Genomic DNA, 21,908 nt, shown 5'->3' on the forward strand with positions numbered 1-21,908 from the left:
AGTACCAAACATGTAAATACATCAATAGACATTCTCTTCTTACAATGAAATTCTCTTCTCAGTCCTGCACAGCAGTATTACGTTTTAATTCTCTTCTACCCTTAAACAGATAGACTTCCCCGTTAACGTCTTACAGGAAGAGCAGAATATAGAAAGTGAATGCTACCATGGAATCTGAAAGGATGATTTGTCCTTTATTTTGTCGCTTTAATTTATTTTGGGCAGAAAGCACAGTATTCTAGTGTTGGATAAACACAATTAAAAGCACAATCCATTCTCACTGCCCAAGCAGGTGGTAATAGTGAAACAACTGCTCCTAACTGCTCCTGAAGTTTGCTTTTTGCAATGCTACACATTGGATAAAAAGTCCTTCTTGACCCCATGACATGTAATATCTCCAACCCTTTAAAGATTCCAAACTGATGTCAAAATAGGGAGTAAAAACATACAAAGCTGATTCCTCTTCTTCATCACCATAAGACTTGAGATCCTCATCATCAAATTTAGGCAATTCAGGCATTAACCTGTGGATTTGAGAAGAAGGTGGAGAGAAACAGTTTTCATTTTTACTGTCTACACCTTTATCACTTACATCAAGAAAAACATTAAACTGTTGGCAAAGTATTTATTAAAAATAGTATAGTGTCTGGAAGACAAATATCCATATACTCAAATGGAATGGCTGTGTAGACACTCGCATTGTTATTCTGAAATAATGCTAGTTATCTCGAAATAATGGTGCAGTACAGACACACCCTAAGCCAGGAAAATTTCAGCTCAACAGACATAATTTTTTGAAAGCTATGCCCATTTCACACCCCTATATTGTAAACACTTAGGCAACCCTGGATTGTACTAATGTTGATGTTACACTTAAATCATATACACAATTGTGTCAGAAAATCAAAACAGAAAATCACTGTTTTTTCCAAATGAACAATTATTTTACAAGTCTCACATTTCAAAACAGCAAAATTTTGCAGAGTTTATACAGAGAGGAAAAGATCACTGGTTGATTCCTTACTTATAAAGCATGTGGTAGACAGTGATTTGTACAGGTCTAGCTCGGAAAAGCAGCAACGGAGATAACGTGTTTAACAAGGTCTGTAGGTTATCTGGGAGATTTGTTTTCTGGCCAGCAACAAATTTGGCTGGTAGTTTGTGGTTCAACAACTGGTCCTTTGAAATGTATGTTAGGACTTCACCTAAGGATTTCAATACAGAGTTCTGAAAGGATTTTTCAGATGCATCTTTGCTTCCCTCTGTTCATAATGGAGAAAAACAGCAAGTTATATTTGAAGCTCACTTTGTTATAGTTACAAGTAAATTCAATCACATATGACTAAAGCATACTACTTCCACTTATCTAAACTATGAAATGCTAAATATTCTTAAAAATCTAAGTATAATTATATATTGCTTAAATATATTTCACTGATAATGATGATCATACATTATATGCTTCTTAAATATTGTCTAACAACTACATAAGCAGAGCACTCCAAATAATAAGTCAAATTTAGTCTGTCAGCTGTTCTATTTAAAAATACTTTAGTTCAGGTCACTTTTCATATCAAGCTACTATTTGTCATTTGCCATATACTTGCCTGTGACTTTTACCAATAAAGTTAACAGCAAGTTGTGAATGCCTTCAGAAAAGAATTCCTTCCATTCACTGATCAAATTCGAAGGAAGATTTTTGATTGTCTCAGGAGTTGCCATCTGGAAGTAAGCACTAAGGGCAGAGGCTAAGTCACAGCTGACACAGGCAAAAATTTGCACAAGTGGAACATGATAAAGCAAAGGGTTTTCACTTGTTGTCTGGAAAAAAAATGTAGTAATTTCTTAGTCCTCATGCTGCTTTAAAACAGTTCTTTTTGCACATTTATTCAGCTATATATCATCATAGAATTTTATTTCATTGAGTGCTTTGAGATGTTTGAAGGAAAAAGAAGCATTATTTACTTCTACAAAATATGAGAATTAGTAAATAAGACAAATCTGCTCATCTCATTTCACAGCTTCTGGTATTTGATCTTGCAAGGTTATTTAAAAACTTCTGCTGGATCCCTTGAAAGTAAATATAATACAATTTCTTTCCCCAGCTCTTATCAGGGCTAAGAAAAATGGATTGTTTCCATTCTTAAAGAATCCTATACATAATGGTAGGCAGAAACTGCCACCAAGAGGATTCAGATGAAGTGTGTGTATCTGCAACACTAAACCTTACACTACCAAGTAGGTCAGAACTATAGTAATAATGCACTCCGCTCCCCCTTCTCTCACAAATATAAAAATGTCATAAGCTTAATTCATTAAAGTATTTCCACATTGTGGAAAACCTGCATTCAACCAGAAATTACTAAAACAATTCTCACTCTTTGGACAAAAATTAATCCTCTCTCAAATTGGGCTCCTGTTTTATTTGCATCCACAAAAAGTAATATGACTAACTACTGAAAATCCTCTAACATTACAAGTCTATGCAGCAAATCCACAAATATAGCTGCCATTGTATTTTGGGCTGCTGTCTTTACATTAACCTCCATCCTTCCATTTTGTAATGATACGGCTGTAAAACGATGAATATTTTTCTAGCCAAGGTAGACGATGCAAGCCATATACTTATATTAGGTAAAGCACTCTCACATCCTTCAGACAAAAGCTGTTATAAGAACATACAGAAAGGTATTAAGGCTTAAATATCTGTTCTTTAGCCTCCTTATTTTAAATATAGAAAAAAACCCTGAGTTTAAATGTCATATTAATAGGTGTCGAATGTCATTCTGAAAGTCCTATTTCAGCATGCAATATTGTCTTTAGCAATGGTGCTTATCATTTTACCTCTAGCCAGGCCAGCATAGCACACAATACGAAGTCCCACTCATTGTCCACCAGTGGAGATGTGGAATATTTTAGCAACAGAGGAAAGTAACGGATCATCTCTATATTGAAACCAAGCAACTGTGGCGTTGCTTCTTTCAGATTGCTGCAACAGAAGTACATAAGTTAAAACCATCCTCATTAATACGGAGGAATAAAATATTTCTGTTCTAGTGGTTGGCCAGATTCACATTCTATACTGGAATCTGCCTAAGTGCTTAAAATACCCTGTCTTTCTCTGAGGTTACAATATCTATGTAATAGGAAAAGGATAAACCAACATGCAAACAAACAAAAAGTTCTGTGATTTTAGGCCATCAACTGCACATTATACTAATCTATTTGCTCAAATAGTATCCTAATGTAAATCAAAAAATTTTAATAACTGCAGTTTGCATTATACTCCAGAACACAATTCAACATGGGTTTGTATGATTTAATGATTTCCTTTAGCCAATAAACATAGGAAGGAATCACAGAGATTGGTTTAAAATGTGAGCACTTGGGCGCGCAAATCCCACAAGTTAACGCACAAACTGGTACACAATAAGGATGTTAAATTGGGGTTAATTGGCTAGTCGAGTAGTTGATGGAATTTCCATTGACTACTTGACTAGTCAATAGGCACTTCCGCATTGCTCCTTTGAAATGTACAGGAGTCCCTGGGGCCAACAGGAAGTCCCGCTGACTCCAGGCTGCACGCGGATGCCTGCTTCAAAGCCATGGAGCCCGGGGTCAGCTGGGGACTCCACAGCTGATCCTGGGTTCCACACGTTATTTCCCCGTGGGGGAGGTTGGTGAGCATAGCGAGCAGGGGGAGCAGCCCCCTAATAGGTAGCTAAATAAATGATCTGATCTTCAAAGTGCTGGGCATGCAAAAGTTCCCAAAGAAGCTTACAGAATCTGCTGGACACTCAACACGTTTGAAAATCCAGCTATTTATTTATGTTCTTCATTAAGGATATAGCTCTTAATTCTGAAAAGATGCATGCATGTCCTTAACTTCAGACATCCAAGTACTCCTATTGAATTGCAACTTTAATAGATGGATTTTTATTTCTAAGTTCTTTGCCCTTATAAATAGGCTGCTTAAAAATACAGAGAAAGATCTGACTCTGTTAAGTGATAGCAAAGATACCCACCAGCTGAAAAGGAAGCTGTGCTCACTATCATTTCTCCATGACATGATGATTTTTAATATTCCAGGCAGTAGCTCCCGACAATCAATACTTCCACTCTGTAAGCAGGAGTTTAAAATGGAAAGATATCCAAAAGCTCCTACAATACAGTCAAATGTAAAAAAGCACATAGAATTAAATGCTCTTGAATACATTCATGGAGTTATTAACAAGACAATGCCAGCACAAGAAAGGGAAAATGCATATCCAATTACTACTTTTTGTTTGTATCTTACATATACATAATACAAAAAAACAAAAATTTATTCTGAACAACATTTAGATCCTCTTAGTCCTTCTGTAGTTAATCCACTGTTAAGGCAACTAAATGCTATAAGTTTACAATGTTAATAGTAAAAATGATTAAAAATGCAAACTCAGGATCCAACAGCACATTTATGCTTCGAAGGAGATTTTAAAACAAAGATCAATACATTTAAATTATATATTTAATGAGATAATTAGGAAAAGAAAATATTACAAATGTATAACATGCAGAGGAAACTTGGCAATTATGTTAACTATAAACCATTATTATTGCATTAATATATTTTGTCCATTTACATTTCTATTTTAAAAAAAAACACCCATGTATCCATACCTTCTGGAGAACAGGTGCATTTTTGCAAGCACCATACCAATGATGTTAGCATTTCAATAACTGCATCCTTTATATGTGCATGTCAAGGAGCATACATAAGCTCTGGTGCTGTAGTTACAAGAACTTTACCAGGTCTTTCATGAAGTGAATAGAGTACAGACTCAATGGAGAACCCATTCCTTGTCTAATGTTTAGAAACTGGGCAGACATTCCTTGGAGAATAGGATGAGGCAGAATGGGAAATGTAGACCAGAGAAGCTGACTAGAAAGCAATTCCCAAATCACAGAGTGTGCGCCAGAGACACACTTTGGGATCCCCTAGAGTCAGGAGACAATCTGAGGACACACTCCCCTGTTATCTACTTAAAATTTCCCAGGTTAGGCCTTGATGGCTCAAATACAGTTTCAGAAGCAAAAAGAGAGAGCCAAGAAAATGTTAACTGAATGTATAACCCAATGATAATATAGTCAAATACACACTAGTTGTGGGGAAAATAGAGTCAAGAAAATTCAAGATTTTGATTAACTGTTCCCTCTTAACTATTGTTTAAAAATGCACACTTACAAAGCCTTTACAATATGTCTGTTTGAAAGGGCTCACCAGAAAACACAATGCAATGTTGCCCAAATGGCCATTTATTTGTTTTAACAAGTTTAAGATTTTCAAATTCAGCAAGAGATATACTCCTCACTGAGGAACAGTGATATGACAAGTATCAAGTTTTTATGTGGCTTGGTGAATAAGAATGTGGCCAGAAATGTATGAAAACAGGGAAGAAAGGGGAGAAAGAGTGCTTTGTTTTTTTATTTTAACACCACCATCCTCAAAATTCCTAAAGGGATTTGGGTTACACTTTCCCACACAATTCTTCTTTGGGCAGAAACCCACCTATAAAAAGGTTAGGCTCAAAGCGGTAATTTTTCAGAGTTATACAATTTTTCAGAGAGTTAAAAATTGTCAAAAGTGACACAGGGCACTTAACAGCCTAAGTCATGTTATGTGTCTCAGCAACACTGAGCTGTGCTATGTCTAAATACCATAAAAATCTGGGCCTGGGTCATTTGCTTCCCATTGTAGATGAGACACGTGGGTAATACTAAATTATATGCATGAGAACAGTCCTCAATAGTTTAGAAAACTGTAACAGACACAATATGCAGACAATTGAAGATAATGCATGTAAATGGAATGAAAAAGCAATTGTTTCTAGTAGGGCTGTTAAATTTTGTTTAATTAGCTAATCAAAATTTTCACCAACTACTCGATTAATCAGTAAGGAGGGAAACTGCAGAGCCACAGGAGCTAACCCTGCTGTGGCTCTGCCTTTTAAATGTAGTAACAACTGCCTGGCTCTTACTCCATATAGAAGGCAGAGGCGTAGCTGTCCTGGTTCACTCCTGGTCCCAGACACTACACCTCTGCTTTAAAAGCATTTAAAGGCATTTAATGGCAGAGGCCCAACATCTGGGATCCTGCTGCGCCTCTGCCCCCCAACATGGACAGTGCTGGGGGGAACCAACCACCTCCGCCTCCTCCCCCCCCCCCCAGCTCCTGCTCCCCACCCTCTTTGCTGCCTCTGATTGTGGCAGCAAGTGGGAGGGAAGGGACTAGTCGACTACTCGACTAGCAGCTTACATCCCTAGTTTCTAGTAAACATTTGCCTTATCAAATAGTCTACGTGGCATTACCACAAATAAATTAATTTCAGAGTCGCCCAAACTTAAATCAATAAACCAGACAGGCTGAAGAGTGTATCATTATGTTACTTACCATCAGTACTGAAGAGCTCTGTTTGTGTGCATGACATAAGTTTAGCAGTACACTGGATAACTAGTTCTTCCTTTTCTTCTTCAGGTAAAAATGGAGACAGACTCTGAACTGTATGTAAGTTGCCTTCTGTTAATGGAAAAAACCTGTTCATGTAAACAAAATGCCAAGAATGAAACTGGGAAATAAAAATCAGCTTTATTATAGGAATGTGTAAACTGGTTCCTGGAGATCATGGATCAAAGGATTATTTCATATTCTTCTTTTTTTCAGGCAATGTATATACAATAAATTGCATTTCTTTTACACTACATAGATAAAAGATTAATAGTATCCATTCTACATATTTCATTCATCACTAGGGTTGCCAGGTGTCTGGTTTCGAACTGGACAGTACGGTAATTTGAGGGTTCTGTCCGGGAAACAAACTGAGAAAATACCGGACATATAAAATGTCCAGTATTTTTTAATTAGGTAAGTTTTATTATTATTGTGAGTGTCAGCCCACAGTTGCGAACTGCCTGGCTGGTAGACACGCTCACGCAGCATGAGTGTATCTACCAGCCAGGCAGTATGCAACTATGCAGGGGGATGGACAGGGGGGGAGGGTGGCAGGGCTGGATGGAATCCCTGGGGCCGGACTCACTTATACTTCACCAGGACCATGCGCAGGACGGGCAGCACCCCGGGATCTGTGTGCACCTGGATCAGTCCCACTTCCTGCCAGCCGATTCCCTCCTCCCACTCCCCGACCCTCTCCCGGCCAGCCTTGCTTCCTGCTGACCAGTCCCCCGCCCCATCTGCCCTGCCAGCCCTGCTGCCCCCGACTATCCCCCCCCCCCCCGATCTCCCCTGGCCAGCCCCGCTGCCCCTGCCAGTTCTCCCCCCCCCCCGTCCCGATCTCTCCCTGGCCAGCCTCGCTGCCCCCAACCTGACACCCCTGGCCAGCCCTGCTTCCTGCAGGCTGGTCCCCCCACCCCGGCCAGACCCCCTTCCTTCCTCCATCTGAGATCAAGTGCTCTTGGTATTTTTTCTGAAGCCATCTGGTAACCCTATTCATCACAACTAGTAGCAACATAGTACAATAAAATCTGTATTATCTGGCATGCCCGGGGATTAGGGCATGCCGGGGATTAGGGCATGCCGGTAACCTAAAAATTCTGGTTACCTGTGGAAGCCATGCAGTGGCCGGGATGTGGCCTGCTGGGGGGTGGGGGGAGGCCTGGCGAGGGGGGTAGAAGCCGGGGAACAGGAGGTGGAGATGGTAGGGGCGGCCTACTGGGGGAGGGGGGAACCACGGGGGGACTGGCCTGCCGGAGGTGCCAGGAACTGCGGGGGGGGGGGGGGGGACCGAGATGCTTGCTGCTTGCTTCCAGCTGCCATTCGCCCCTCCCCCAGATACTTGCTGCACGCTCCTCTGAGGAGCAGTCCAGGCACTTAAAGGGCCAGTGTCCTTTTTTTTAATTTGTTTTTAATTTGCTTTTCCCAGCATCAGAAATTTGTTGGTTTCTACAGTTTTCTGGATGCTTAAGTTCTGGAAAGTGTAGGTTTTACTGTATCACCAACAACATTCACTCACAATCACAAGGAATTATGAAGTATAAAATTAGAAATACCCCTCTGTCATTTTATAAAGTTGCTTTATTTCACTGAATGCAATATTCTTTGTATGGATCAATCTAACCATGGCTAAGGCCCAAAGTCTTCCACACTCCTTTGACCTGCAGAAGAAAAAGAAAAAGAAAAAAAGAGCTGTTTATTTACATGTAGACTGTACACAAACACACCGTGAACAGATGAAGGAAAAGACCTTAATGAAAGAAGTCAAAAAGAAATCAAGTCACCAAAATGACAGCATTTCATAATCTCTGTAGTGCAAATGCCAAAGCTAGAATAAATCAAAAGTGTTATATTTCATCTAGTTTTTTCTAAATCTGTACCTACCTGTTAAATAATATTTGCAGAAGGTTGGCTGTATTACCAAATGTACTTAAATCCTCATATGTAATACTGAGTACTTGAAGCATGTTGAGAAATTCAAGGAAGACACAAGGAGGATCATTAAGTTCTTCAATCCACTGCAATGAGTACAACAGTTCTGCAACTAAGCAAACCAACAAAAGTATCAGTTTTAATAAATGTAGGGTGTACATTGGAAACTGCTTACATGTTCATGTAACTCATCATAAAAAAGCTGACATTCATACATAGCTTCAGATGGTGAAAGGAATAAGCTGGACTCCTGAAACCAACAATAATGTATTTTGGGGTTAACGATAGGTAATAATCTGTGGTTAATTTAAACCATTCTAGATGCTTAGGCACTATTAAATTAAAAGAAGTATTACAAAGATTCTAGTTAGCAACTCTTGTATTACACCTTCCCATTTTTTTCCTCTTCTTGGTTCTAACTTTTCAGACTGTTGCTCCTAAACTAGGCAGTCAAGACTGAATTTCAGATAGTAACCCCTGTCTGAAGTTAGATGGCAGTTTTTAAAATTACTGTGTATTTGTTTCTTCTTCATCCTCTTATAAGTGACAATGCTGAGAAGTTACATTCCGCTTCAATAGCAAGAGAAGAACAACAGAGTGACATAGTGCTATACTCCAAAGCTTTCATTACTAATTGCGTCCACCAATTAATACAATTTAGTTTACTACTACTATACAAAATTGAAATGATAATGTTAGTGGTCAGGTCTGATTTAAGAACATGAAAATAATTAAGCAACTTCACAAGTGATTGAACCAGAGGGACATACTGTTGGAATGATGAAAAAAAGAAAAATGGTTGCAATAATGTCTCCAAGCTCATGCCTAATACTCAAAATGTACCAATACACTATCATGGACACATTGCATGTATGCTCACCATGCAATAAGCAGTGATTTGAGATAGTTGTTGTTGTCCAAAATACAGGCTATTACTTCAGTGTATGCTAAAGATTAGATGAAAGAATTTAAATACAAACAAAAATATAAAACACCCCAGTGAAAGACACTTGGGCACTTAAAGAAGGAGCAGAACAACAACTGTAAAATACATAGGATAAAGTAATAATGCTATGCGCCAAACCTTTCATTCCTAATTGCTTCTACCAGTTACAGGCAGTCCCCGACTTACGCGGATCCGACTTATGTCGGATCCGCACTTACGAAAGGGCTTTTCTCACCCCAGAGCTCACGGGTGGCGGGTCGCCACCCGTGTCCTCCGGGGTGAGAAAAGCTTCTCCCGTCTCCCTGGCCTGCTGGGGGGGGTCCAGCAAAGCCGCTGGACCCCCCTCAGCAGACCAGGGACACCCGAGCAAAGCCGCCGCCTGGGCGGCTTTGCTCGTTTGCCCGGGAACAAAGCCGCCCAGGCAGCGGGACCCCTGCCGCCTGGGCGGCTTTGCTCCTGTCCCCCTGGTCTGCAGGGGGGGTCCATCAAAGCCGCTGGACCCCCCCAGCAGACCAGGGGGACAGGAGCAAAGCCGCCCAGGCAGCGGGGGTCCTGCTGCCTGGGCGGCTTTGCTCGGGTCTCCCTGGTCTGCTGGGGGGGGAGGGGGCGCAGCTAGTGTGCCCCCCCCAGCAGACCAGGCTTTTGTTGCGGGACGCCTTGGGTAGAGCAGCTGGGGTGCTGCCGGGTTGGTCCTGTGGGAACCTACCGGGCAGCGCCCCAGCTGTTCTGTCACAGGCTCCAGATTCAGCAGCTGTTGAAACTGATCAGGCTGATTCCAGGAAGCTGGGGGCACAGCAACTCTGCCTCCGGCTTCCTGTAGTCAGCCCCTGGTCAGTTTCAGTGGCAGCAGCTGAATCTGGAGCCAGTTCCGACTTACATACAAATTCAACTTAAGAACAAACCTATAGTTCCTATCTTGTACGTAACCCGGGGACTGCCTGTAATACAATTTGGTTTACTACTACTATACAAAATTAACTGCTCTCTAGTTTATCGTTCTTACTTACTTATATTCTCAATATTCTTTCTTTCTGCATCATGGTTTTCAAATACCACCTCATATTCCTTTATAAGTAGTGCCATTTTACTTAACAATGCAGCAGTGCACAGATGGTTTGGAAGTTTAGTTGCTTTACATAGTTTAACCTCTGTTGCTGAGTGCTCACAGTTCACACTCAGTCTTCCTTCCAAAAGAGGTTTGTGTAACCACTGTAACAAAGCACAAAGAATGAGCTGTCCATAATTAAGAGTCATTTTTACATTTAAGACTCAGGCATTTATGTCACTTTCAAATTCAAAATTACTTACAATGTCACCTACAGGTCCCACATTGAAGTTTACAAATATTCGTAACAAAGAACCAGTAAAAGTACCATAACTAAAGAACTATTCCCAAAACAGGTCTAATTGCTGAATCCATGTTATTGGGGGGAGAGGGGACACTCCTAATTTAAAATATTTTTTTCTGTCTAATTTCAACCATACTGCCAACCAAATTAAAGAGACACTTGTAACTTTAAATTGCAGTTATGTCTGAAAACTGTATACACAATATAGTTGCAAGTAATACTATGAGCATTATACTCTAAGGCTATGTCTAGACTACACTCCTTTTCCAAAAGAGGCTTTTTTGAACGATACTTTCGAAAAAGCCTTATTCGAAAAAGAGCGTCTAGACTACAACCAGTACTTTCAAAAATGCAAGTCGTTTTTTCGACGGAGAGCACCCAGGCAGTCTGGATGTTCTCTTCCGAAAAAGCGGTTTGCATTATATAGTGCCTTTTTTTGAAAGAGCACTTTCGAAAAAAAGCGTTCTTCCTCATAAAACAAGGTTTTCTGCAGTTGAAAAAACTGCCACGTTCTTTCGATTTACTTTCAAAAGAATGCGGCAGCAGTCTAGATGCAGAGGAAGTTTTTTTTTTTTTTTTTTTTTTTTTAAAGGCCACTTTTTTCTAAACAACCCTTTAGTCTAAACACACCCTAACAGTAGTTATGGAGAAATTTTTTTTTTTCAGTTCACACTCCCTTTTTGACAGTTAGTTTCACTGTTTTCTCTCTATAGTCAATAAATCAGTTTAAAAGAATAGAAATAGCAGTAGGGAAACAATAAAAGCCTTATGAAAGGATTATTTTTAAACAGGATTTACTATTAGAAACTTCATTTTTAACCCAGTAAAATGCAAAATAGAGCAAGTTAACAGTATCCTTTAAATAGCATTTTCCAAAAAGAGATTAGATTTTATAGTTTTTGTATGACACCATTAGGGTAACAACAGCCTAAATATCCTGTGTATGAAAGGCCCTGCAATATGCACAACCTACACATATCGCTGCCTTTCCCTCTAATATGGACAGGGACTCAACCACCTCGGCCGCATTCCCATCTGGACCTTGATCCTTCTGAGCACATAAGCTTCTGAGAACTTCAGCCTTGATTCAGCTCAGAACTTAAACATGTGCTTAACTGTAAGTATTCAGTTAATGTAGTCCCATTGACTACAATGGGACTATTCCTGTGCTTAGAGATAAGCATGTGCATACATGTTGTTCTGGATCATGCACAGCACCATGCAGCATTGAGCTCCTGCACTTCCCAAAAATTGAGGCATGGAAACTAGGAATGTAAAATCCTATTTAATTCATTAACCGGTTAAACATCACATTTAACTGGTTAATGGATTAAAGAGGGCACAGGTGGTGGTTGGGGGGGTCCAATTCAACTGGACTGAAGCAGCCCCCTTCACCTGTTGAGGCCACACTGGAGCAGCCACCTGACCAAATGACAACTGGAACAGCCCCTGTCCACAGTGGACTTCCCACAGGGCTAGAGCAGCCCTCCTCCCGCAGCAAGTGGGAAGCTGCTCCAGCCCCCACCGGTTAACCAATTAAACATTTACATCCCTAGTGGAAACTGGACAGGCAATACTAGGATAGGATTACTTCACATCATTTCCAGAGATTAAGCAGGAAAGATTACAGAGAAAGTTCTACATATAGCAGCTATTTCATTCTGTAACAGCTTCCAGACTGCAATCGTTTTCATACCTCAATGGGTAGAGCTTTTCGCAACTTTTCCCATTCAGAGTTATTTGGAATAATATGTCCAAAATAAGCACCAAGAAGACAAGCAGACAGTTGATCAGCTTCCAGTAGCTTGGTCAGCAAATCATTAACTGCAGAGATCAAAACCTGAAGGCTGAAAAGGTGGAAACAAAAAAGAATTCTTCCTGAGAAATTAAGCACAATCTTGTGACATGACATGCCACATCAGTAGCAGGCCATATCAACGACTCTTCACTTTGCATTTTATGTTATGGTGTTTCCTCACAGACAGAATAATAGACATTTTCATTATTTAGGATGTAAGTATAGGCAGATGCTGTTAAAGCCTTAGTTCTCACAGGCTGGATCAATACAAGCTGTGGTCCAGGCCATAGGTTCCCCACCCCTAAGATATGCAGTAAACATAGTTACCTTTTAACCTCCAAAGATGAAGACTGAATTTGATTCTTGACCCACAATGCAGATTTACGCAGGAAGGTGCACTGTGTCTGCATATAGCCAACCTGATGCACAAGGGAATTTAGGCCAGACAACCAAGTATGCTTTAGTTTACTGAAAAGTGAATCTAAATACAAAAAATAAGATAGTTAAAACCTTAACTGCCAAATTACATACTGTGTAGGGATGGGCACATTCACTACATTGCAACGCTGTTAACATGTGAAGTAGTGTGTCTCAGTCTTTTTGGGTTGAAAACCAATTACTTTAAGATTAAAATTTGCAGGACCTTCTTACATTTACAATAAAACTAAGTAAAATGCGAATATAATTATCACACACGTACCTTGAAAAGTCAAGCATACAAAAGTTGTTAAGAAATGCCAGAATTAAGGCTGCCTGTGCAACCTTAATTTTGCCATCTTGTGCATATCTATTATAACATTTTTAATTACAAGGGATCCTAGAAATGTAAGCCTGGAACAGACTTCGTGATGCCATCAAGTCCAGTCGCCTATGCTGAAGTTACACTGACTGGTCTATGATTCTCTGCAGCCTCTTTTTTTCTCCTTTTCTAGTCTTCTGGGGTGTCACCTGTTCTCTATGAATCCTCAAAGATAATTTCTATTGATTCTGAAATTGTTTCAGCTAGGTCCTTAAGTACCCTAGCCTGTATTTCATCAGGCCCTGACAACTTGAACCCACTTATCTAAATCTTATACTTGTTTCTTTTCCTGTTTTGTGTTCCTTCCCCCCTTGTTACTATAAATTGTGTGGAACATCTGGTCACTAGTAACCTTTTTAGCGGAGACTGAAACAAACAGGCATTTTTTGACACCTCAGCCTTCTTGATAACATCAGATATTAGCTCTCCTTTCCCATTAAGCAGAGCACCCACCCTCTTCTTTGTCTTTCTCTTGTTCCTAGTGTATTTGAAGAACATCTTCTTATGGCCTCTTATGCCCCCTACTAGGTGTAATTCACTTTATGTTTTAGCCTTTCAGATTTTGTCCCTTATGCTACTCTCCTGTATTCCTTCTTAGCAATTTGTCCTGATTTCCACTTTTTGTCCCTTTTTGATTTTCAGGTCAATAAAGAGCTCCTGATGCAGGCATACTGGCCACTTCCTATTCTTCCTACTGTTCTCCTGGGGGAACGCTGCACAACTGCACAATGCAGAATTTTGCAGAAATTAATGTTGTATGTGTAGCATTTTCTTTCCCACACAGAAATGCGCCGCAGCGCTGCTAGCTGCCACTAGAGGCTGCTGGATCCAAAAGAGCGAAGCTCACACACAGAAGACACTGCCAGGGCGGAAGGAGGAGGGAATTAAGAGGATTTCTGGGGACTATAATTCCCAGCAGTCTTACATTTCTGAGGTGGCTTTTGTCTACTACTGCCCTGAAGATCAGCCTTTAATACAAACCAACGTTAAATACATGTGCAAATAAAATCAGAAAAATAAATGTTCCAAAGTCAGATTTCAGTTCGCAAAGTAATTCCTGCAGTAGGTTACCTGATAAGTGCGTAGCATCCTGGCTCTGAGCACAAAGTTGGAAAATAGTGAACAACAAATCTTCAGAAGATGGCATCAGTAAGCACCCTTTAACCGAGCTGAAAAAGTTAGAGGCTACATCACATATGAACGATACTGATGGTTCAGTATTTCCAGCTTCAGAAAGATCCTTAGCTTTTGAAAGAGCTGCTTGAAGTTTATCAATAATTCTTTCAACGTAAATTTCACCAATCAAAGACTCTATTAAAAAAAGATACTTTATGATTATGCTGTGACAAGTACGATCCTACAGATGCCATCAGATGTTACAATCAATCTCTGCTTGCTTTTCCAGATTCAATAACAATTGAATGTAAGATCAAGGGGAGAGTCTGCTTTAATTTTGTAAGTGCTAAAGCTTGATTCATTTTACTGTACAGGTTGAACCTCTCTAGTCTGGCACCTTCAGTACCTACTGGTTCCGAACTAGAGATGTTAAATTTCATTTAATCAGATAATCAAGCAGTTGATGGAATTTCCATCCACTACTCGATTAATCAGTAAGGGGGGAACTGCAGAGCTGCAGCAGGGTTAGCTCCCCACAGGAGCTAATCCCACTGCAGCTCTGCCTTTTAAATGTAGTAACAGCTGCCTGGATCTTACTACATTTAAAAGGCAGAGGCACAGCGGGGGATCGGGCATGAGCCGGGACAGCTGATTCCCGGCTTGCAACCGATAACCTGCTTCGCCTCTGCCTCTCCCCCCCTTCCCTTGCTGCAAGGCAGCGAGGGGGAACGACTAGTTGGATAGTCGAATACTCGACTAGCCACTTACATCCCTAATCCAAACCAGAGAATTTGCCAGACCACGGGAGGTCAGGTCAATATTATCTAAAAGCATTGCCAACACTTCCTGGAGTGGGCTAGGTATAGGGGATTCACCTTTCCTGGAACCCAACAGCAAAACACAATAGTATTATGAAGATATATCTATTCTAGAGTATGCATTTACCTTACAGGTACATCTCTTGGGAAATTATGAACTATGGCTTGGCATAAAAAAAGAATCCAGCCTTCAAATAAACAAGGGAGCATTACTGCAAGCATTTAATAAAGCTTGGCATGCTACATCTCTCAATGTATGTGCCCCAAATAAGTAGACTTAGGACCAGTCTTCCCTATAAGCTGGGTGCTTGTGTGGCCACTTAGGAGAAATTCAAATGCTGCCCAGTGGTTTAGCAAAGCACCAACAGCTACATTTTTTGTTTTTACTAATGGTGCACATTTGTACATGCCTCCGTGCACATAACATTATTTGCTCATGGATGGAAAAGATTAAAAAGAACATTGCTTAGGACTTATCAACTTCTTCTATCATCTGAGTCAAATATGAATCCATAACCCTTTAGATTTGACACCACTTTTTGAACTGTAAACTTCAGATGATATGGTCTATTCTGCATTCAATCATGTAGTAAATCCAGTCTTTGCAAACAATTATACAATTAGAGAACTGGAAATAGAAAAAGAGAATTAATACAGATCCTGTTAACAGTTGCATGGAAAAGGAAGCATATCAAGTCACTACTCCAGGTTAGTTTTAGTGAAATTAACAGGACATGATAATTTCCTAGCTCAGATAAGTATAAACCAAGTTTGATGTTACAAAATGTAGTATGGTGAGAAACCTCAAGAAGTTTTTTCCTCCCAAGTAGCAATTCACTTACCATTTTTAACATGCTGTGATAACACCAAGCTCAGGAGGGTCCACCTTTCCGAACAATACAATTCTGACGAGGTTGTTGTGGTTTTCAAACCCTTATAGCACAGATCATCTGCTAGTATTACAAGTTTCTCCCCTAGCACATCACCTTTCAGCCACCCAGAAACTAAAGAATGTTTCACTGAGTCCGAGCATGCCTGAATGACAAGAAAATAACAATTTTTGCAAGGTTAATGACTTAAACGGTGTAGAATTAGTATGCAGCTTTTAGAGACATTACTTCATTCCTACACATTAATGATCCCAAGTTATATAGTGTTTTTCCAGAAACTAATGCCAAGTTATATACTGGGGAAAAGTTCTCCTAGGTGATGAGCCAATTATTATAAATAATAAACAAGATAAAAAACAGGAAGGAATTTTAAAATGTGAAGCATCCATAGATGAGGAGGGAGGAAACTGATACTGAACATCAAGAGACCTAGGTTCAGTTCCCAACTCTGCTACCAATTTCACATACCACTTCAGGCAAGAGATAAAAATGGGGATAATAATATTTTAGTTTACAAGGCATCTTGCAAGGATAAATGTATTAATCTTTGTGAGTTACTCAGAGAATATGGTGATAGATGCTAGACAAATGCCTATAAAGTAAAATAACTTGGTCCTAATTTGTCAGTATTTCTTGGGTTTGCAAATAAGTGGTTGAGTTTACACATCACGCTTTCTATGCATGCAGAGTGCAATGCTGTTTTATAGAGAATAAATGGCTAGGAGAAATCTATATAAAATCTCCTCCCAAAACTGACCCCCCTCAGAAACTCCTATATATGAATGGACAGGGAGCCCCTCTATTTCAGACATGAAATATACTGAAGATGGAAGTTTTGTATACAGTTAGTGCAGTGCCTCTCTCAGTGGTTTTCAAACTTTTTGTAATGGTGACCCCTTTAACACAGCAAGTCTCTGAGTATGATCCTCCATGTAAATTTTAAAAAGGAAATGGGCAATTTAATTTAACAGGGGTTCAGGGCTGTCGGTTACTCCCTGTTTCAGAATCCCTGAAGGAAGTGCTTCATTTTCTAATGCTTTCTACAATGGACTTATGATAGAGATACTATATTTAAGTTGTAATAAAACAGCACTGTTTCAAATGTCATTATCATCATTATTTTCAAACTATGAAAATCAGATTAGTTTGGAGTCTATTCCATTTTAGCTAACTGAAATCCTATCACTTAAAGAGTGGAAAGTCTTTAAGAGCACAAAATAAGAACAAAACTCCCAAAGAAGATACCTTTTGAATTATTTGTAGGAAAATATTCCATTTCAGATCCATCTAGTGGAAACAACAAAATAAAACTATAATTAATAAAACATACTCCACTAGGATGAGAAAGCTTAATGCAATTTCTATGTATTGTCTAATTATAATTTGTGAAAATGATGTATAGAAGTTGTCAGGCCACAGTAGTGAGCAAAAGTTATTCCCAAAATCATGATTATTTAGCAGCCGATAATCAATAAAAGAAATTATAATTGCAACTTAAGATTTTCCCATTAACCAGATCAAAATGGGGAGAAGTGAGTGTGGTTAAGAGAAAGGTTACAGGTTACTATTATAAGTCATATTGTGTGAAGAAAAAAGGTGGTAATTTAGAAATAAAAATCTTCAGATATATTCATTTTTTTCATTACAGTATATAAGAGGGATAAATATATTAATGTCACATTAATGTCACTACACCTTTCCTAGAAGTCTAATTCCAAACTCTCCTAATTCCATTTTCCCTTTGTCCAATTTATCCAAAACCAATGTTAGTTAATTTAAGTCAGAATATATTTTCCAGATCCAAAATAACAATTATTCCTACTGACAGCTATAGTCCACAAATCAGAATTGTCATTATATAAATATTTCTATTTGCAAAGTAAAAAAGAAAGTCTTACCTTACTTAAATCATCAAGAATATTTTTTCTCTCTGTATTACTGTTACAACAACTAATGACACTGTACAAAATATCAACCAGAAAATCTGTCTCTTTCCTCCAGTCTTCTTTCAACCAAGCTATTAACTTCTGATGCAAAAAGCGTACTGAAGGATTTTCATGAAGTTTTACATCTACTTGGGATTCAATCTGAACAGCACTCACACCTATTTCCTGCTCTAACAGACATTGAAAAACTCTGCTAGAAGAGAAGGAGTTGAGCAGAGCAGACAGAAACTTTAAGTGACGATCAGACTTCTGTTCACTGATATACACAATACTCAGTTCAGCGAGGGTACAGACTAAATCTTCTAAAGGTTCTTTCCTTAATAACAAGGTGTGTGGCGTATCAGTCAGTATTTCAGATTCACCATTATTTGTCACTGCAGCAAGCTTCCCATTCTCAGTGTTTCTTTCAGATTCATTCTCATCTGTAAATCTGATCTTTATGGTTCTTCTTTTGCTTGGTTTCATAGAGCTCTCTGGGCTCTGCAGAATTTGTAGCATACAGGATATAGCAACCAAAGACGTCTCATCAGCATCTGCTACATCAACACAGAGTACACACATTTTAGAGAGCCTGTCCCAGAAATCCGACAGCAGCCTCTGGAAAGTTTCAGCTGTGCCATCATCATTTAAGTTTTCTGTTTTTGTTTCCCAGGACATCAGTGTTTCTGCTATTTGGTAAAACAGTGGACCTGTTTGTAACTTGCTCTCTTTAAGTACAGCTTCAATGAGAGGAATTAACTACAAACAGAAATGCAAAAAAGTTTTAATAATTAAATGTTTACAGAACTGGACAATAATTTTAAATCTCAATCTCAGGAAGCTCTGAAAAAATAAAGTGTTTAACATCTATTAAATATCAACTTAACATCAATCTAAAAAAAAGAATTAGCATATCATTTAACCCACCCAACCTCTTCTATTAAGTAGAATAAGCATTTACAAACTCCCCTCCATTACATTTACACTTTATTTTTAAAGACATTAATGTTTTGTACAATAATTCCACAACCTATAAGATGGTCTGTTTTGTGGGAAGGAGGACATGGAAACATAGCTAATGTTATTTTTTCTTAAATTCTCTGAAAACTTTTTGTGTGGGGGAATACATTTGCATTATAGAATTTCACAATTTTTAAAGTGAAAAATGTAAAACTGCAAAACAAAGAACAAGATTTTTTAAATATTTACATACCTGATCACAAATAAGCATATTCTGAATTTGTTTTTGTTCATCTTCTTCTCCCAAATGCTGTAGCATCGCAAATCGTAAACATTCCATAAATGCAGATATGATTGCAGAACACTCTGAATGGCTAGCTAAGGCTCGCTCACTAGACAAGCTAAATACATGTAAATCAGGAGATGTAAAAAAAATCAGTCATCATTCCTTGATTACAATGCTGTAATGTAATAATAGAGTTGCTGTTCATTGATGAAAACGGTATAAGAAAATCATGCTGCTTTTTAGCCAATTTGCTTATTCATAACAATATAATTAAGGATGAAACACATTTGTAGCTTAAAAGACAAACATAGCCTCTACTATTGAATTGAATCTCAGTTTTTAAATGCATGTAAATTAGGCTATGTCTAGACTGCAAGCCTCTTTCGAAAGAGCGCGTCTAGACTGCACGCGGAATTTCGAAAAAGCAAGCCGCTTTTTCGAAAGAAAGCACCCAGTGAGTCTGGATGCTCTCTTTCTAAAAAGCCTGTTTGCTGTCAAGAACGCCTTCTTTCGAAAGAGCACTTTCGAAAGAAGGCGTTCTTCCTCGTGGAATTAGGTTTACCACCGTCGAAAGAAAAGCCGCATTCTTTCAATTTAATTTCGAAAGAACGCGGCTGCAGTCTAGACGCAGGTGAAGTTTTTTCGAAAAAAGGCTACTTTTTTCGAAAAAAACCCTGAGTCTGGACACAGCCTCAGTGCCTCTTTTTACACCTATGCTTTGTGTGTGTAGTCCTGAAGAGAGAAAGGGGCAAGAGATCATGGCAGGAAAGAGGAGCGAGGCAGAGAGTTTACAGAATTCAGTTTTTGATACCTACATATTTTAAAATGTTTCAAGTAGTTTTATTTTCAAACATAAATAATTATAATATTTGACCTAATATCAAGAATTTGTGGCTCATACCCTTGAATTATGGAGCTGAAAAATGTTCTGTAAAAGTCCAGCTTTGGTGCCGTAATGCCATGAGGTAACTTGCTAATCAATGGCAAGAGATTAGGATATATAACAGTAGCTAGACCTCGTCCACCTTCTCGAAGTACTATCCATAGCTTTGGCAGAACTCCTTTTTTGGCATTTACATGACTCCAACAATCCTACAGAAGAAAATAATTACAGGAATAAATTAAACCAGTCTCAGCTGGTTCGGAAGAGTTCTCAAGTGGATCATCTAGTCTGTCTCCCCACACTGCAAGCTATCATCAAATCTAAATAAATGGACATGAGTATTTTGAAAACTCATTTTCACTCTAAACATTTCAGTTTAAATCAGTGAATGTTAAGGGCTAGAAGAATTCAAAACAAAATCTTGTTTTAACACAGCAAAGATCTTCTGGGTAATCAACTTAAATCAAGGTTTTGTCTTAAATGATCTTTTGACCACAATACTGCTTTGTAAAACAGCTTTCTATAATATATTGCTACTTTTATGACATTTAACTCATCACCCCCAAAAACTAGGTGTTATGTTTCATAGAGTTACTACAGCCAGTATTAGTATTTTGCTGTGAGTTTTAAATTATAAACTGTGATAAATCAACTATAAGTAAGATATTTATTGGACCAACTTCTGTTGGTGACAGAGACAAACTTTGGTACTTACACAGAACTCTGCTTCAGGTCTGGAAAACTTACTCAGGGCTTGTCTTCATGTACAGTGCTGTATCTGCTTCAGTGAAGATGCTACTTAGCCAATGGAAGAGTGTCCACTGTTGCCCTAGTTAATCCACCTACCCGAGAAGTAGTAATTATGTTGACAGGAGAAGCTCTCCTACTGACATAGTGCTCTCTATGGCAGTGGGGCGAGAGGGAAGAGGGAGGTGGATTAAACCTACCCCTGCATGATGTAATTATAGCCATACAGGTCTGCAGTACAGACGTGGCCTCAACATGTCATAGCTATGCAAGATAAAACAGATTGTTCAGCATAAGTAGTTAACACTCATTTCAAAGGACCATTCAAGGCAAAAAATCTCAGAGAGAAGGCTGAGTTAGTCTGTAAGGTTAAAAACAACGAGTAGTCCTATGGCACCTTAGAGACTAACAAATAAATATAAATATATATATAATATCATGAGCTTCTATGGGCAAAACCCACTTCTTCAGTTGATATTTCTGTTAGTCTCTAAGGTGCCACAAAACTACATTCAAGGTGAAGTGACTCATTAAGACCCAACCAGTCATAGGAAGGAAAGGAAGGGAAGGGGTGGGAGGTAGCTGGGGGGCAAGAGGGTTGTTAGTGGGTTATAGATTGACATGCCTATTGTCTATATTCGGTCCATACTGGCAATGAGGAGCTTGGAAGGTTGTCTGAAGGCCAGGAATAGATCACATCATGAAATGGACCACACATATACCCTGAGAAAACCTGCTTCAATACAGAAATAAAACTCTTTCCATCCACACACACTCCTGTTGTCAGTTACTACCCATTCCCCATTGGAACCCATCCAGTGTATCATCAAACTACAACCCATACTTTCCTGCACCCCCTCTCCAATCTCTCCAACCTTGTACCAAAAGTAAACTCCCCGTTGACCAGGATACACCAACTCAAAGCAGTACTACAATCTGCCAGAACAACAGATACGTATCTCTGTTGTT

General features: G+C 39.1%; 1 protein-coding gene across 1 annotated transcript in view; it reads right to left on the reverse strand.

Annotated features, from left to right (window-relative positions):
* The window catches only part of LTN1 (listerin E3 ubiquitin protein ligase 1), a 43,966-nt gene that overhangs the window by 8,940 nt on the left and 13,118 nt on the right, over window positions 1–21,908 (reverse strand). Inside the window, exons 8-24 of the mRNA XM_075910346.1 lie at window positions 20,211–20,401; window positions 19,277–19,424; window positions 18,037–18,822; window positions 17,384–17,425; window positions 16,091–16,283; window positions 14,386–14,625; window positions 12,843–12,996; window positions 12,414–12,564; window positions 10,376–10,577; window positions 8,375–8,534; window positions 8,047–8,151; window positions 6,434–6,576; window positions 4,026–4,161; window positions 2,845–2,989; window positions 1,608–1,821; window positions 1,025–1,262; window positions 450–524 (exon numbers count right to left, since the gene is read on the reverse strand). Of these exons, the coding sequence (XP_075766461.1) occupies window positions 450–524; window positions 1,025–1,262; window positions 1,608–1,821; window positions 2,845–2,989; window positions 4,026–4,161; window positions 6,434–6,576; window positions 8,047–8,151; window positions 8,375–8,534; window positions 10,376–10,577; window positions 12,414–12,564; window positions 12,843–12,996; window positions 14,386–14,625; window positions 16,091–16,283; window positions 17,384–17,425; window positions 18,037–18,822; window positions 19,277–19,424; window positions 20,211–20,401 (3,323 nt within the window). The remainder of the gene's footprint in view (window positions 1–449; window positions 525–1,024; window positions 1,263–1,607; window positions 1,822–2,844; window positions 2,990–4,025; window positions 4,162–6,433; window positions 6,577–8,046; window positions 8,152–8,374; window positions 8,535–10,375; window positions 10,578–12,413; window positions 12,565–12,842; window positions 12,997–14,385; window positions 14,626–16,090; window positions 16,284–17,383; window positions 17,426–18,036; window positions 18,823–19,276; window positions 19,425–20,210; window positions 20,402–21,908) is intronic.

The sequence above is a fragment of the Pelodiscus sinensis genome, chromosome 1 (genome assembly GCF_049634645.1).
Source record: "Pelodiscus sinensis isolate JC-2024 chromosome 1, ASM4963464v1, whole genome shotgun sequence".
Taxonomy (NCBI): Eukaryota; Metazoa; Chordata; order Testudines; family Trionychidae; genus Pelodiscus; species Pelodiscus sinensis.